The 18,084-nt window shown below is 39.6% G+C and overlaps 1 protein-coding gene and 1 long non-coding RNA gene across 2 annotated transcripts in view; both read left to right on the top strand.

The window, feature by feature from the left end:
* Positions 1–2,046: 2,046 nt before the first annotated feature.
* Positions 2,047–18,084, top strand: part of pde5ab (phosphodiesterase 5A, cGMP-specific, b) — an 89,130-nt gene continuing 73,092 nt past the window's right edge. Inside the window, exon 1 of the mRNA XM_079668077.1 lies at positions 2,047–2,314. Within this exon, the coding sequence (XP_079524203.1) occupies positions 2,310–2,314 (5 nt within the window). The 5' untranslated portion in view covers positions 2,047–2,309. The remainder of the gene's footprint in view (positions 2,315–18,084) is intronic.
* Positions 6,884–9,001, top strand: LOC307033859. Its single transcript, XR_013806681.1, has 2 exons — positions 6,884–8,284; positions 8,696–9,001. It is a non-coding gene; the product is annotated as an uncharacterized lncRNA (long non-coding RNA).

The following is an 18,084-nucleotide window of genomic DNA, read 5'->3' as shown; positions in this document are numbered from 1 at the left end:
TATCTCTGCTGAACTATACCTATGTTGTGTACAAATTCTAAAAAGGAACCAAGCTGAAAGAGGTGGGTGTCAGGTATATTCCAATCCTCAATGACCTTTCAAACAGCTCCATCTGCTTTGATCTGCAGAGAACAAGAGTGAGCCACTCAAAGCAGCAGGTGGCCACGCACGCACGCACGCGCACACACACACACACACACACACACACACACACTCACTATTAGCATCTGAAAGCAGGAGCAAATAGATGCATCAAAAAACACACATGATTATACCCTTCTCTACACACACACACACACACACACACACACACACACACACACACACACACACACACACACACACACACACACACACACACACGAATACTTTATTTGGTTCCACAAATTATATTACATAAGACAGGGAATCAAATATATCGGGGCTAAGCAGCACAGAACACTTAAGGGAACACATAGCATCTCCCTCTCCACACGACTAAGCAGCAGCCTTAAGGGAACACATAGCATCTCCTTCTCCACACGGCTAAGCAGCAGCCTTAAGGGAACACATGGCATCTCCTTCTCCACACGGCTAAGCTGCCAATAATAGCTGAAACAGAGCAATATTTGGCAATTTGTTTGGCTTTTCTCTTTGACATTCCAGCAATTCTCAGACCAATCATGGTGCATTTATATACATGGCCAAGACTTCCGAATATGAGTGCTGTATCTACACCACAGGATCTGTTCAGAGCAGAGTGTTACTTTACAGCACTTCACGAACAAACTAGGGATGATATGCAACATACAGGAAGTTTAGTGCAATGCTCTTGTTCTTAATTTACCTTTGAGTCTACTTGGGGTATTTACCAGAGTGGAATAAGTGGATTAGTGGAGCTCTGTTAGATATTTTTCTCAGTATTCTGTACAAAAAAAAAGATTTGGCTGGTCCTTTTTAAAGTGAGATCTTTTTGTGTGAATCAGTTACCAGTAAATATTGTAAAAATAATCTATTGTTATATATAACTTTTAAATAGCTAAAGAGAAGTGCTGGGTCTGGTTATAAAAAAGGTTTTGAAAGATATTGTTGAAAAATATTTGGAAAGTCCAGGTTAGCTATGCTTAATGGAGTCAATAAGGAAGCAGACTGTTGTAGCTCATTAGCTCCAATCCATCTTTTAAAACCCTCCTGTGTCAGAGTGCTGCATAACAGACATGGTCATGGTCAGCTTTGTATGGAGCCTATTTCCTGTCAAAACAAACAAATAACCAATACTCAGCATGGATTGCAAATATAATATAACATTAACAAACAATTGCAATACTTTACAAGCTAAGAATTCTCTCACCTGAGTAATTTGTCCTCCACAACAGCAGGTGGTGCTATGAGTTAATTGGATCATTTCAACCTGTCTCATGGACCTCATCCCAACTAGGCTGCTTGAATAAGTAAGTTACCACTTCCTTATTCCGCCTGGATCCAGAGAAAGCAGTCACAAAAGAGTTTTTCTGAGTTAACTGTTTTTCTACATAACATATTTTGAGGATTTTAAGTCAAGACTAAGAGTGCATCATATACATATATATATATATATATATATATATATATACATGTTGTACTTGAAAGTAAGCCATGGAGTCCCACAAGGTTCTGTACTTTTTCTGGATTACCCATGTGGAACTCCACAGAAAAGATGGGAACAGTCAGCTCATGAGTTGAGGTCCTGCTTATCTAGTCCAAATCTCTTTTAAAATAGAAGGCAGACAAAACATTTAACTTCAAGGTGACTTCTGTTTTGTTTTGTTTCCCTTTCTGTCTTTTGGGGTTTTATTCACAACTGGGATGCAAGGACCAATCTACCAAGTCTCATCTTTCTTGTAGAAATAGCTGTTGTGCTAAATAATGTTCTACCAAATTCACAAGTATCTATAATCCTTTACGGTAGTATGAGGAGAGTGAAAGACAGTGGGGGAACACAGGTTTTCCAGTCAGCCTCCCTCTAGGCCTGCTCAGTCTCCAAGCTGGAGAGGAGGAGGAGAAGGAGGGAGGAAAAAGAGGAATGATTGGAGGGAGAGCGCGGTGGCTCACTGGAGGCTACTCAGGTCCCTGGTGTGAAACACAGTCCGCTTCCCTCACTCACCAGCCCTCTTTTCCTTTTCACCTCCTGTTCCAAAAAAGAATACCGCTAAAGCCACGGATAGGAGGCTGGTGGGTGAACACACACGGGACCACCAGAAGAGGAAACCCCCCGTTAGATTCCATCAGTGTCTGTCTATGTTACAGTTGCAGAGGTTGCTCAGCAGAGCCAGAAGGACTTCTTTAACACCATGGGGTGAGTATGATACTAACAAACACATCCCAACCACAACTATGCAGGATTTAGTTTTTTGTGTGTGTGTGTGTGTGTGTGTGTGTGTGTGTGTGTGTGTGTGTGTGTGTGTGTGTGTGTGTGTGTGTGTGTGTGTGTGTGTGTGTGTGTGTGTGTGTGTGTGTGTGTGTGTGTGTGTGTGTGTGTGTGTGTGTGTGTGTGTGTGTGTGTGTGTGTGTGTGTGTGTGTGTGTGTGTGTGTGTGTGTGTGTGTGTGTGTGTGTGAGTTTCCTGTGTGTCAGAGTGATGAAGCCTGGAAAGTTTTCAGCTTGTTCAAAGAGGAGGAACAGTTTGTGTATGATTCTGGACATGAATGAAGCAAAGTGCCCAGACATCGTGTGTGTGACTGTGTGTTATTTGAGAAGACCTGTTACTATAATTGACTACATCATGGAACAATTTGAATGTAATTACATCTGAGAGGTACATTTACACTGCACTAAAAGAAAAGTGTAAAAAAAAAAAAAACTGAAGAGGTCTGCTGTCTTAAAGCTGAAGGGGAATTTTAAGATCCTGGAAAATAACTCCTTGTTTTCTGCACACAGCTTCATTAAATGAATACGAGACTGAGCGTGTCAACTCTTTGGCACGCTTGGAGGATTTTTCACATTTCATTAATAAACACATGTAGTCACTTTAAGATAAAGTCGCACAGATCCTAGATTGGTTGATATGATACGGTTCAAGACATCGGGAGACAGAGCTCAAAAGCTACAGCCAGGGAATCCTCATCTTTGACCCCCCTTTTTGAGCTTGCTATATTTTGATTGGCTCGGTCTGCTCAGAGAAGCTGAGAATTTGGCTTGTTGACAGGTCATGAATGGTATGTATTCTCTGTCAGCCTTAAATGCTCTCTCTCTCTCTCTTACACAGCTTCGCTTACATAAATGACATGTTTCTCTGAATTCTTCCACATTGTTCCCCAGCTAAACTCAGAAATCTTGGCATTTTTCCTTGTATATTCTAAAACAGCTCATCAGTTCTAGTTGCTTATCAGTGAGCTTTGAAGAGACAGCCTCCATCATGTTTGTCTACCTGAGCAGCAGATGAGATGTCCTGACTATATAAGGCCTCTGTCTTCTCTCCGCGGGTCACGCTCTCCGTTGTGCACATTGGCCTCCTTAACAGTGGAAATATCTCCACGGGTCTTTTTGCTTTGTTTGAACCACATACAGTCACTGATGTTTATCTGCGTTAAACGTTTGGTTTGACCCAACTCTTTAATGTCTTTCTTCTCATTGTTTTGGTGATAACTCTATGTGGGTTTGTCAATATGAGTAGAATTCAAACTAAATGTATTGAATCCACCACAATATGTCAGCCATACCAACTGTATAAAGTGATAATAGTTCACAGGTCATGTTTTCAGCTTGTTTTACTGACCTCTAGCTGCAGAAAATCAATGATTCCAGCTTTAAACTGCCATCAAATTTAGTTGGTTAGAATGGTTACTGATAAAAACTTACATTTGGCATTTTGAATATTCAACCATTACAAATACACTGATTTTTTTCTGCAGTGACTGAGGCTGTGCAACATGTCCTACCACCGATTAGATATACACCACAGTCATTTCTGTTTATAGAGAGATATATTTGGGTGTAACTGTTTGATTAATGGCCCTGCTCTTTCGGCTACATTTGGATGAGCCCTGCATGCCCTGCTTGGAAGTTATGACTTTATAATGGGAACACATAAGCAAAGGCCATCTGCTTTTCATCACTTCTGGAATGACAATTGCATAATGAAATTTAAAAAAGTAAGAAGAACATTCACTGTGTGATGTTTGGACATGAGCAAGTTTTTTTTGTTGCTTAGTTCACATTTCCTCTGTTCTCTCTTCTTTTGGTGTGGCTGCAGTCATTTCTGTTGAGGTTACATGAGTCACTTATTCCCTTGGGGATGACAGTGATGGAGCCAAGTTCCCATTGTATCCCAAATTTCCATTTCAGGATGTGAGCTATTCCAAGTAATGCTCGGTTAAAAATAAACTTTAAAATGTAGATGAGATGTTGGAGAGAAATTATGATCCAGAGGAAGAGGGGGGGATGAGGTGAACAGATGTGGACTGTTCCACACAGGGTTCGGCTCCTATCTGCTTTGTGAGGCAATCAGTAGACATTTCTCAGAAATAATAGATTTTCATCTCTGTGGGAAGATCAATACTCACGTGTGAAAGAGAGGTGTTATGTTCAAGTTTTCATGCCTCGGTTTTACACCATAACACCTCTGTTAGGTTGTGACATCAGCTCCAGATGAAGCTGTGTCTCCAGAGTGTGACGCTGAGCAGACTCTGTTCAGAGGAGATAGAACAGCAGGATCCTGACCAGCTGCTGATGTGTAGAATCTAGGACATGTTTCCGCTCGCGGGGGTGAAGTGTCAGCCGGCCGGCGCCCCTGTGTTTAAGTGAGCTAGGAAATGTATTCAATAAATCTGTGAATCGGTAAGAATAAACAAAATGAGTTCTGCAGGAGGAAGGTGAATAGTTAGATTGAATGTCAGAGATGTACAGTCCCGTCTGCTGTATATCACTGAGAATAAGGGAATCCTGACATGTGCTCAGAAGTTCAAAAAGATAATACAGGCCTTATATAAGCATCTCTAGCTCTTGGTATGTTCTTAAACTGTCATGTTTATGCTACAGATGCAATATGCTTCAAGCTGTTAAAAAAGAACACTAGACCTTTTTAATGAAAAGCCAGGTGAAAATAATAAAATGATGTGTAAGTTACACATATTCTTCATATAGAAAGTTGTAGAGATGATTCATAAAAACTTTAATATTATATAATTGCTTTTATTAGGGTGTAACTAAACATTTCACTACTGCAAAGTAGTTGGACCACCACAGAATCAAGACATGTGAAAAAGGTATACAAATACACAAATATTCATAGCAACTAAATTGATTAGTGCCTTAAGCTTTCCATCGTTAAGATAAGCCTACTTTTTCACAAGGAACAATCAGAGGGGCTATGTCTCAAAATATATATAAAATAGGCTTTCTAATTCCAGTTGATACCACTACTACTGCCATTGATATACTCCTGTGCATAGTCATATAACATTTGCTTGCATTATACCATCGAATGACATCCATGTATTGGACAAGGCCTCATTATTTACATCCAATGACACCAATCAGTACCAATGCAGGGAATAACGTTCTTTAAAAAAAGTTAAAATCCAACCACATAAATAGTGTCATAGGAGTGATAAGAAAGGCAGTCTTGAAGTGAACACTGTTATACCTTATATGCAACTTTTATAAAATATTAGTGCAGTGAGCCATGTCAAGCCAACGTGCCGGGCGGCGCGGTCCCGTGGGTTAGATGCGCGTTCATAATGCAGAGGGAAATAACTCTCAGAATAACGTTATTAGCACATTTTACAACTTGAGGACCGAATGTTTTTAAGGGCTATACAAACGTTCATACTGGGTGGTTTATTTAGTTTCAAAAAAAGTATCCAACGATTTACAGACCACTCTTTCCCAATTTAAGTCAATGGGAAAAAGTCTTTCCGGGCCCAGCAACCTAACGGAAGTGTAGTAACGCCGTTTGGCCACAACGAATATTTCCCTCAGAGTCCGGCGCACTTCCTGGGGGCTTGAGTAAACCCAGCAGCATCTTAGCCTTTACGGCCCGTCCACACAGCGGCGTGCGTTGAAGCTTCAACGCTTCTGCCCATTCACTTTGAATGGGGTGACGTCACGCTTCGCCGAACTGCATTGTGGGGAACGTAGCTACGCGTTGCTCGCGTCAACCATGAACAACCATGTTCAACTTTTGAAGCTTCGACGGAAGCGTCAGCCAATCAAATCCCGTTTATGAAAATCTGCCAGTACAACTGCTAGCCAATCAAACCGCGTGTATGCTGCGAGAGCCATACCGCAGGTCATTTCTACATGTTCCATAAAATGGAGGAGAAAATAATCATTGCTGTCGTGAATCACCCGGTGCTGTATGATCAGTCTCTGTTCATCTACCGTGATACAAACCGGAGGAGCCAGGCATGGAGGGAGGTGGCAGAGATAGTGGGTGAAACTGGTAGGTTTTCGCCTGTTTGGGGAGTTTATATCCAGTGTTCCTCGTTTTAACATTGAATGGACAGCTAGCAGGCATAGACAGTATATATAGCTAGCATGGAATGTTTTTTGCTTTGTATGTCGGGGGCGGGAGATTCATGTGATTGGTTGTTGGTCGCGTTGCTCGCGTTGACTCCCCAAGCTTCAGACACGCCCACCGCCAAGCGTCAACCAACGCACGCTGCTGTGTGGCCGCTCCGTTACAGCAGCAAAATGGGGAGCAGAGCTCTGAAGCCCTTCCCTTCTGATGCACAGATTGTAGTTCCCTTCTTTTTTCAAAGTTTATTAATAGTAACAAGTCCAGATGGATATATCTTGGACCCTGCACATTTTTGGGTCCCCAGCAATACACCTGCTAAGTGTGATCAGATATGCCGTTCTCGAGATTTGCGAAAAAAGAAAAACCGACCGACAGACAGACAGGGATTCCTTGCTTTGTGGTTAGATATTGGAGATCCAGTTGCTGGTGTGTATTTGAAGGCAGAGCTTAAAGTGATAGTTTCTGGAGTTTCTCAGACCAACAGGCCAATCATTAACACACAGTGTCTGGCACAAGAACCCTGCACTAGATACTGTAGAAAGTAGACTTTGCAAACATTGATATTGGCTGTGAAAGAAAGTTAGTTGTGATTGTCACCCATTGCTACTTTTAGCCCCATAGATGTCAATGTAAACCTGTACCCAAATTGCCAAAATAGTTACATATTACCCTGCATAGTGTTTGGGTACCCACCTCTCAAAATGTCCATTTTAAAACAGAATAATGGAACAAAAACTCCCTCTCATATGTGGCAATGCTTCTACTCTAACAAGGATACAGTGCCACCAGCTGAGCCAGCATCAGAGCAGACCTCCGCCACAGGTGATGAGGATGAGGATGATGATGGATACCCAGGACCTGCTCCCCCCCAATAGGTTACCTAACACCTACTGTTGGCTCTTCATCAGCAGGCCGAGCAGCGGGGCTGATCCAGTTTGCACTGAGCATGGGTGTAGCTATGGTTCATATTTAATAGAAGGCCCCAGAAACTGGCCACAGTGAGTTCAGCACTAATTGCAGTTGCTTATTTACAGTCTATAATTTTTGTACACATCAGACTCCATACAAACAACCAGGGTATCAGCAGACTGTTATTAGTGTGACACCTAATTAGTAATCAGTGGCTCTGTGAGAGGTGTGTTCATGCTTCCTGCTTTACAGACTGAAGTTCAGTTTCTCAGAGTAAGGCGGCTGATTATCTGCTTGTTTCAGCATTTGTTAGAAGATAAAGTTCATAAATACCATCGGCAGGTTAGAAAGCTTATTTTAGAGCTTCCCTTGGCATACACACTTCCATTAGGAAGAGATGTACATAAGGTGGTACTCTATGGGATTAGTTTTGTATCATAAAGATAAAGCAACACTTTATCAGAATAAAGCAAAACTATGAGTTTAAAAGAAAAAAAAACTGAGTCAAGCAAAATATAATACATTTCAAAAATAAAACTATAAGTTGCAAACAAATCATTTGTGTAATCATGTAAACTATAAGTCTTTTTTCTTTGTTTTAACATAGCTTTTTGTTTGCAGTTCTCTTCGCTTCTTTCTCAATGATCAGACTTTTGCTCTCGCTGCAGCTCTCTCTTTTGCGCTCTTTCACTTTTTGTTTGAGATTCTGACACAAACCTCCCAGGTGGGCGGGACTTTCAGGGGTGCGTCCCCATTGGCTACTCAGTTTTTGAGTGACAGCCCAGTCCTCCAGCGATTGTACAGTGCAGGCAGCTGTGGTGCGGTAGCTGAGCGTGGATAGAACACCCGCAGAAGAACCAGCATTTCAATTATTATAATACTACAAGTGAAAATATATGTAAGTATTGATCATTTGTGTTGTTTGTGCTGTACTATACGGTCTGTTTCTTTATTGTTTTAATTGAGAAGTAAAGAAAAGCTGTGCTATGAGAGTTAGCTTTTGCTAACTTTAGATCCATAACAATGCACGCTAAGTAGCCTAACAGCAGGGACAGTTAGCTACAAAGCGAGCAGTGATTGAGTGTTCAGAGACACCGGTGCACACACTCAAACGGACTCGTGTGCCTGACTACCAACAGGCTTTCATGATTCTGTTTAGATATGCAAGTATAAGCCATAATAGCTTATTTTATTAACACGCTAATTTGATATGAAAATCAATGTAGGCTGAGTTAACTTTGTAGGAAAACCTACTGCCCTTGAGCTGTGTTTTATTTAAAAAACATTTATTTTCCACTCATATTAACAGTGTGGATCATTGAGACAGCGTGGTGTCCAGAGTCTTATCCCGTTTTCCCACTTCCTCTGAGGGGACATCATCAGATCCACGGAGGGGGGGGGCATGAAGAAAGACCTGCACCAGCTTCATCCACGCTGGGCGTTGCTGTTATCACTGGCTCAGTGTCATGTCATTTGACCAAATGTCTAAAGTTTACATATACATTTAATAGATGTTATTATTATCCACCTTTTTGTTTTATGTCCTTTTATTTAAAACGTTCTTTGAGACTTAATCTTCTGGTTCAAATTTCAATAAATGTAATTTGTATAATCACTCTTTTGTCTTTATTCTACATGCAAATGTTAGAGATTCCATTCAAATCTGTTGATTATTCATATCTTCCTCGGGCTAGGAATAGTATGTTGAGTTTTTAATGTTAAATGTACAGTATATCATTTTCTCACAGGATATAGAATGAGACAACACAGTTTTTATCCATTGTGTATGAATGCTTCAGCTCTTCAGACCAACATAGTAAGATGTGAGCATGGTCCTAATTGTGTTAAACAGCCTAGGTCTAGTCTGTTTAATAAAGCAAATCTGCCACTTTTATATTGTAGAATTTGTTAAATTAAAGCAGTCTTTAATTGTTTGTCCTAAACATAGCAATATATACTTTTGAAATGTAACATGTCTTTGAAAAAATAATAGTATACAGTTTATATTGTGTATCACCTTTAGCTTGAAAATACATGGATGTGTTTTTTTAATCTATAAAATAAATAGACAGACAGACACTTTATCAATCCCAAATTGGGAAATTATTCAACAGCAGCAGTGTGTTCAGGTATTAACATATTTAAAGTAGGAATAAAGTATAAACTACACAACACAAGTATAATGCACAGCAATCCATAAGAGAAGTCCGATATGTTCATGAAAACCCCCCTAGGCCAGGAAACACCCCTGAAAGTCCCGCCTACCTGGGACGTTTGGGTCAAAATTGAAAACAAAAAATGAGGGAGCGCAAAGGAGAAGAGCTGCAGCGAGAGCAAAAGTCTGATCATTGAGAAAGAAGAAACAAGAACTGCAAACAAAAAGATATGTTAAAACAAAGAAAAAATACTTATAGTTTATGATTACACAAATGATTTGTTTGCAATTTATAGTTTTATTTTTGCAATTTATTTTATTTTGCTTGACTCATAGTTTTGCTTTATTCTGAGAAAATGTTGCTTTATCTTTATGATACAAAACTAATCCCATAGTACTCAACCTTTAACACTAATTCCACTCTTTGAGTTTGTGCATTAGACTAGGCCAACCATTATTTATTCACCATTGTCGACTTCTTCCTGATTTTCATATGAAGTAGTTGTAACTAGCAGTAGTATTTAAGTGTGCATATCGATGGTAAGCAATATTTTTTAAATCTTGTTCATTGGGCTAAACAGGAATAGTAGATAGTTTAAGAATAGACTGCCCTAAGGGTAATTTAAAACCTGTGCACAGGTGAACAACCACAATGTCACATTTAATTGACTGGATCTATTAAACCAAGAGTCAATGGAGAGTTAGTTCCAGCCAGAACAGTAAACATCTGTGAATTAATTAATCTACAACCTGCCACAGCTGGAAGCGCGGATGATAAGAACAATATAAAAATATTAGATATTAATCAGCGCAATAATAATACATGCAGCAGTTTTTTTGTAAAAAAGTGGCCCTGAATTGTCACATTAATACAAAAAGCTCAGGTGAGCTTTGTCTCTAAATCTGAGTATGCGTGTATTGAAGGTAATTATTGAGTGGAGATACATTGATCAACTAAAGACACCAACTAAAGTAAATTCAATTATTGTGATGACAAGGGGTTGTTAAAGCATCACACCCATTATCTGCGATAAAACTACCCTTGTTTTTCTATGGTAAGAGCATATGGTGGTCCCCTGAAGCTGGCTCCTTTGATAAGTGGTGCGCTCAAAGTAAAGATCATTTTAAATTTGACTTTTATCACTGCTGACCTTTCAAAGCTTAAAGTTAAACAATGACATTATAGCTGTTTGTGAGGCAGCCATTTTTTAATGCAAACACAGTCTGCTGCAGAATGCTGTGCGTTAAACCTCCTGTAGAGCACATTTCTTATTATATGAAGGCCGTTGAAGACAATCCTGGTGATATGGTTGAGTCAGGGTTTTTTTCATATGCTAATGTTAAAAACATTTTAAATCCTGGAATATACCTTGGCTTTAAAAGTCTATGTTATCAATAACAACTTCAATTACAGGTCTTTTAAAACTATGATGCAAGTGAAGTGATTCCTTTCTGACTTCAAACCTGCAATTCACCATGACTTATGCACTGTAATTATTGAGCAGGAAGCATGGGGATGAGCACACTGATCAGGCAGGTTATGGACACCAATGCATGATGGGGCAGTATGTACTGTGTGTACAGGTTGCTAACCAAACACCATCTGAGCACAGCCCTGGGGCATCACACGCGCACGCACGCATACACACACACACACACACACACACACACACACACACACACACACACACACACACACACACACACACACACACACACACACACACACACACACACACACCTTTAATGAGTGTGTTTCCACTCAACACAATTTGTTTTCCCGTGCTGTTTCCACAGGGTGACTTTTTTCCACTTACATTCACACACAAAAACACTCACCTAACCAAACACCTGGACATGCCAGCTAGAAAGAAAAATAATAGGTAGAAAACAAATAGTTAAAAAAAAAAAAGAAATTATCAGTGATTTTCTTCATTATAATAAAGCAAATGTTTATTTATTCATTCTCATATTAAATGATGAAACCCCAAAGTGCATACCTTTTTCAGAAACACGAACACATGTGTTTTGGTGCTTTTTGTGTGCAGATAATTCATTGTGATGTGCCACAGCGGCTCTGCTATCCTCCATAAGCCATAAGTAATCACTGCATCAGAGTCTGGTAAGGACTCAAATATATCAGCATCTATTTCAGCTCAGTTTTCTGTGACAAACTTTCCATCATGTGTCAAAACTTTGTTATTTTAACTCTCCGGCCAGCATGGACAAGAAATCCATGAATTACCTTAAGTGGATGTTATGGGGGTCATAATCACTATGGGAACTACAATAAATCTGGACAGCAATTAAGATCAGGACATGCATCTTTCAAGCGAGATCTATAAATAGGGAACTGAATACATTGCCAGGAATGAAGCCAAACTCCTAACACAAACTATATGAAAGGACAGCAATGTTGCTCCACATATCTTTGGCACAAACTCAAATATGTATAATTTGTGGAAAACTCTGAACCTTTAACCTGATTTCAAACTAATGAAAAGTGCAGCTGGGATCTCACATCGTTGCCATTTAAAGTTTTCAAGGAGACGCAAACTTTCTTTCCAGTTGTGGCAAAGAATGTATTGTTTTTTCATTGCAAGACGTTGGCAATGTTTCTTAAACAATGTGCTTGTAAGCAGGCCGCATGTTCTCCTCACACAGTCGGAACTTTCCCTTTGGTTCCTAGAAGTTTGAAAAATGTCACAATGCAAGATAATACTTGCAGCAGAGGTTTTTGGATCAGTCTGATGACAAATCAGTAGTGTCAGCTCTCTTAGCAACTACTGCTCATCTTACACTGACTTCTGACATTTTCATGTACGTAAGAAAGAATTGTAAGAAAGATTTATCTTAACACATAACAGTCCTGAGACAATGTCAAATATGCAATATAAACAAGGACGATGAAGTAAAGATGGAAAGACCCTTCCCATGAAAAACAAATCCAAATCTCATGAGTAACACTCATCAAGAATCTAAGAGGCCATGCAATTGGTTGATTACATTTCAGCGGGGGTGCTATCATGCATTGTTTATCTTCTGTGCGGGTGAAGAGGCAATCAATTGTGGCATCACTCAAAAAGAAAACTCTGTTGATTGATAGAAAGAAGTAAACACCTAAAGCATTTTCAGATAGAGTTCATGTATAACAGTGATTTACCACCTACAGTACTGTTTGACTAATGTGAGGTTTCACCTGAGTTGGAAGAAGTACTCAGATCTTGTACTTAAGTAAAAGTCGAAGTAGTCAGATCTTATACTTAAGTAAAAGTAGAAGTACCAGAGTGTAGGAATACTCTGTTACAAGTAAAAGTACTGCAATCAAAATGTTACTAAAGTAAAAGTACTAAAGTATTGGCATCAAAATATACTTATTTAGATTATCGTCAGAATACAGTCCATTTCACAATAATACATATGATATGTTTTATAATGATTGATCATGAAAGTGTTCTCAAAGCTGGTAAAGGTGCAGCTAGTTTGAATGACTTTGTATACTGCAGGGTAGCTTGTGAATTTACTCCAGATGGAACCAGGGTCGGCTCTAGAACAAATCGAATGGGGGGGGGCAATCATTTACCAAGGGGGGCAACAACCAACACACAAACACCAACGCAACTTCAATTAAAAAAAACATGCTGTAAAGTCTATTGTCTTTCACACACATTGCAGAGGTGTAGTCAGTGCTTGAATTGGAATAAAAAAGGTGCCAGTACTCTAAATCAGCAACAAGTATTTTGCACAAAGTCATAGTATATCCTATAATGCTGGTGGGTTTGTCTCTTTACTGTATATTTTAGAAAGGCTCACTGTACTTAAACAAAATGACTCAGGGTGCATCTGAAATTAGAAAATGAAGAGATATATGGATACCTCTCAACATCCATAATGAAACAACTGTAAAGAGATTTACTTTTTCTTTATGGATATAAAAGAAAGTAAAGCTTGACTCCTACTGGCTGGTTAAATGACTCCTCGTCCCTGAGGCCACTACCAGTTTTTTGTGCCATTTTGCTGGATTTATTTGTCAATAGCGTTGCTGCACAAAGTGATAGCCCTCTATTTTAAATCTACTACCCAAAAAGAAACATATGGAGTTGGGTTACTATTTAAAAAAAATTGCAAATCTATTTGGGAACAGTGGAGCCGGGACTCAAATCCTATAGGGGGGTCCGGGGGCATGCTCCCCCGGTAAGATTTTTTTTTAAATGTTGGACTTAAATGCGTCAATCTGGTGCATTTTGAGGGGGAAATAAAGAGACTACACCCATATGAAACAAAAATGTATACATTTAAATAATCATAAAATCATAAGTACATGGCCATAACCAATAACATACAATATCCAATATGAAAAAACATTGAAACTTGTTTATTTATTTGTTTTTGGTTCATTTATAGTTGTGAGTATGTCTGGGCTCCTGAATCGGCCTCTCCTGTCTCCCTCCTCTCCCCCCTGCTCCTCTTTGAGGCAACAGCAAAGACTAGTTTTAGCTCTCAACAAGTTTATCTTACCTTTTTTCACCTAGTTAACATTTTGTTTGTATTATTCATGCATATTTTACTTATCACTACCCCCTCAAATGGAAATATGTGTTTACATAAATGGTGACCGAACCGTTTGAGACCCACTGAGATAACTTAAACTAAGTTAACTATCTAAAGACTCAGAGAGTAATTTACCTCACCAGAGCTGTAGCTATCAGCCTCTCAGTCTGACAGCAAAGGACTCTCCCTCCACCTTGTTGTTGAAAAAGCTCCTTATATCCGTTAGCGCAGCTAGCTAGCACCAGATGCTAACAACAATACACGTAACCGGTGCGCGCGCTTTCTCGCTCGCTCGCGCCACACATACACCAACACACACCATCCCGAGCTTGAATGACACACAGAGACCAATCGAGGGCATTAGTATGATCTGTATGAAAGTGGCAATGTCGGCAGGCCACGTCATGTAGACAGCCAGTCACCCTCTGTGAGGCAGAGTCAGACCCACATTTGCGCTGCGTTGCGTTTACAATATATACGTATATTGCCGGCGGCTGAGTACCGGCATTTTACTGAGTACCGGCACCTTGCCGGTACTCAGTAAGAAGTGCCGGTACCACATGGGTAAAAATCAGAAGTGCCGGTACTGCGTACCGGTGAGTACCGGCCCAATTCAAGCACTGGGTGTAGTGCTATTTTACAGCGCACCTATGACTTGTGCATACATGCACGGTTGTGGCACGACCACCAAAACAGAAACATATGGACAGAGGCCACCATATAAAAAGTGTGCAAATGTATTTAGTATCCTATCCATTTGAACATGTTTTAGGTGGAGGTGGACCTAACCTCCTCTAGGAGGGTCTGGGGGCATGCTCCCCCGGGAAGATAATTTTTAAAATATTGAAGTTAAAAGCATCAATCTGGTGCACTTTGAGAGCAAAATGAAGAGCTGAAACAGATCTATATGCAGATGTCTACTTTTTCTTAATGGATATTTTACTAATCACTCCCCTTTTAAACTGTATTCTTGTGTTACTGTCCTATAGTATTTCATACCCGTTTTTCATTTATTCTCTTATTTTTTAATAACTATAATGATCATATAAAGGTGTTCCTCGCAAATACTTGTTTACATAAATGGTGACCAAACCCTTTGAGACCCACTGAGATAACTAAAGTGAACTATCTAAACACTGAGAGTCCTTTACCTCACTGAGCTGAGGTTATACGATCCTCTCAGTTGACAGGAGAGGACTCTCCTCTACCTTGTGTAGAAACAGCTCTTTATATCCGTTAGCATAGCTAGCTAACCAGATGCTAACAACAACATTCGACGTTACCACTCACAAAATGCGCTCAGTCATTCCACACACACACACGCACGCACGCACGCACGCACGCACGCACGCACGCACGCACGCACGCACGCACACACACACACACACACACATACACACACAGAGAAACGAACTTGAATGAAACACAGAGACCCAGAAGTACTTGTACTTTACTGTATATCATATTATTTTTAGGGCCGGGAATCGATTAAAAAAATGTATCTAATTAATTAGAGGCTTTGTAATGAATTAATCGAAATTAATCGCATTTTTAATCACATATAAATATTTGACCTGAGAACAGTGAGAAGCAATTTTTTTCACATGGATTTTAGTATACCATTGAATAATGACTGAATACATAAGCTTAAGCAACAAAACATTGTTTATTTTTTTCAAGGTGGTACTTAACCAAGACCAACAGAAAAGTGCAATTTTTGCCATAAAGTGTAGCAATAGCATATTTAGGAATATAGTATATTTCAGAGATTCAGGTAGCCTATAGGTAGGTAGACCTTCTGTAAACTATAACACTTTGTTTTTAAGTAAAACACAATACTTTCAAGTACATTCAGAACATTGGAAACCCTGACTATTAGAAAACATCTCTCTGTTGCTTCAGAGGCCATAACAGACTTTGTTGATTTACCAACAGTTGATTTAAAAAATCTAATCAATTTCAGTCCAACTCTCTCAATAACCTTGGCCAAAACAATAAACAGTTCAACATAAAGTGCCAGTTGCACCAACAACGTAATAAATAGTTCAACATAAAGTGTACCATTTAAAATAAAATAAAAAAGTGCCAGTGATTGACCTCAATCCCTCCTATTCTTCCAATATCCTGATGAAAAATAAAATCTCTCTGTTGCATAGGCCACTGTTTGATCAACGCGAATTGGGTGTGGGTCCTTGTACTCCGATTCGGGCTAACGTCCACGCTAGCTTCCACGCTGCTATATGTTTTGCATTAAGGTGATACTTGAGGCTTGATGTGCTGCGGTGATATGCAAATTCCTTTTTGCATAATTTGCAAACAACCGTGCTCTTATTGATGCTTCCATCCGTCCGTTTTTTAAAACAAAATGTCCCATCCACTGGGCCAACCAAAGCGGTCTCATCAGCTTCTTCGTTCATGTTTGACAATTGTTCACTGTGGTTTGTTGTTGTCTGAAGTCATGAACGTTAGTTGGTGCTCCAGTATAATCGGTATCCCTGAAACTCACCCAGTGAGAAACGTTCCGCGCTGCAAAAATAAGTGCGATTAAAATGCGTTAATTTTTGTTTAATTAATTAATCTTAATTAACGCTTTAAAGTCCCGGCCCTAATTATTTTAGATGGCTTTACTGTATAATCAGTTTAACAGATGAACAGATCGCCACTGGGCTTTCATCTAAACACACAGCCACGTAATGATAACAAAACAAAGGTCGGGGGTCATTGGTCAAGCAACACACCAATCAGAGAGCAGCAGTGAGCACACCTCAGGCTGTGTTTTATATTTGTATTCTTTATTTCTGATGTATTTCACACAAAAAAAAACTTGGTGGAAACGTTTTCACTTATATGATTAAAAAAGTGGCAAGGCTTGCCCACCCTGCGTTGGGGGGGGCATAGTGACTCATTTGGGGGGGCATGGCCCATGAATGACCCCCCATGACGCCGACCCTGGGTGGAACTAAAGTCTGATTCAACACTTGATTAGATTTTAAATCATTCATCCACATCTGTAAAGTAACTAAAGGTATTAAATACATGTAGCGGAGTAAAAGTACACCATTTACCTCTTAATTGTAGGGGAGTGGAAGTACAAAGTATCTATGATGGAAATATTCAAGTAAAGTACAAGATTTCTCAGAAAACCTACCATCATTTGAGGTGGAGGAGAGGGGCCCTCGGTTGCTCTTCTCTTGTTAGATCTATTCCTGCTGTCCTGTTCTGAGCTGACACTGTGCAGAGCCACGTCTGTGTTTCCTCAAACATCTGCTGGATGCAGGGAAGCCATTAAACATAGCTCTGCTCACAAACAGCCCTGTTTTCAGGATCCACATTGATGCTGAAAATACGGCTTTTATCTCTTTAACTTAATATTTTTGTGGTGTAATGCCTCTGGTAGGGCCAACTTATACTGTTGTGCAGCAGAATAGACATACTTTAAGGTCTTGGCTACAGCACCAATCTAAAAAATGCAAGAAAGACAAGTGTTGTCAGAATGAAGCATTGAATCCCTCACTCATAAGTACCAACATTTATATCCAACACAAAGTCCAGGGACACAAGAAAGAGGAGAAATATGCCCACTGTGTGTATGTTGGTACACACACCTGATTCTTTCCTGTGGGCATTTCTGTTTGCATGTAATACCTTAAGCAGATTATTGTGTTGCATAGTTTGTGATCAATAATGGTCAATTGTGTTCTCCTGATGTGTAGTGTGTATTGTACGGAACCTACTAATACAGAACTTTGTGAATTTAAATAATATGTTTGTGAATTTAATGTCTCAAGTAGCCTAGCAGGTTTATGTCAAATTAGATGGGACAACTAGGCCTGTCACGATAATTAATTTTGTTGGACGATACATTTTCCCGGAAATTATTGCGATAAATGATAATATTGTCGGCACCGTTGTAAGACCATTTTAGACCACTGACATACTGATAATATATAATAATAATTCAAGTACATCCTTTCAAACAGAACTTTTTATTG

The sequence above is a fragment of the Notothenia rossii genome, assembly GCF_949606895.1.
Source record: "Notothenia rossii genome assembly, chromosome: 3".
Lineage (NCBI taxonomy): Eukaryota > Metazoa > Chordata > Actinopteri > Perciformes > Nototheniidae > Notothenia > Notothenia rossii.
The sequence above is the reverse complement of the archived record's forward strand: the minus strand, read 5'-3'. Positions and strand labels throughout refer to the sequence as shown.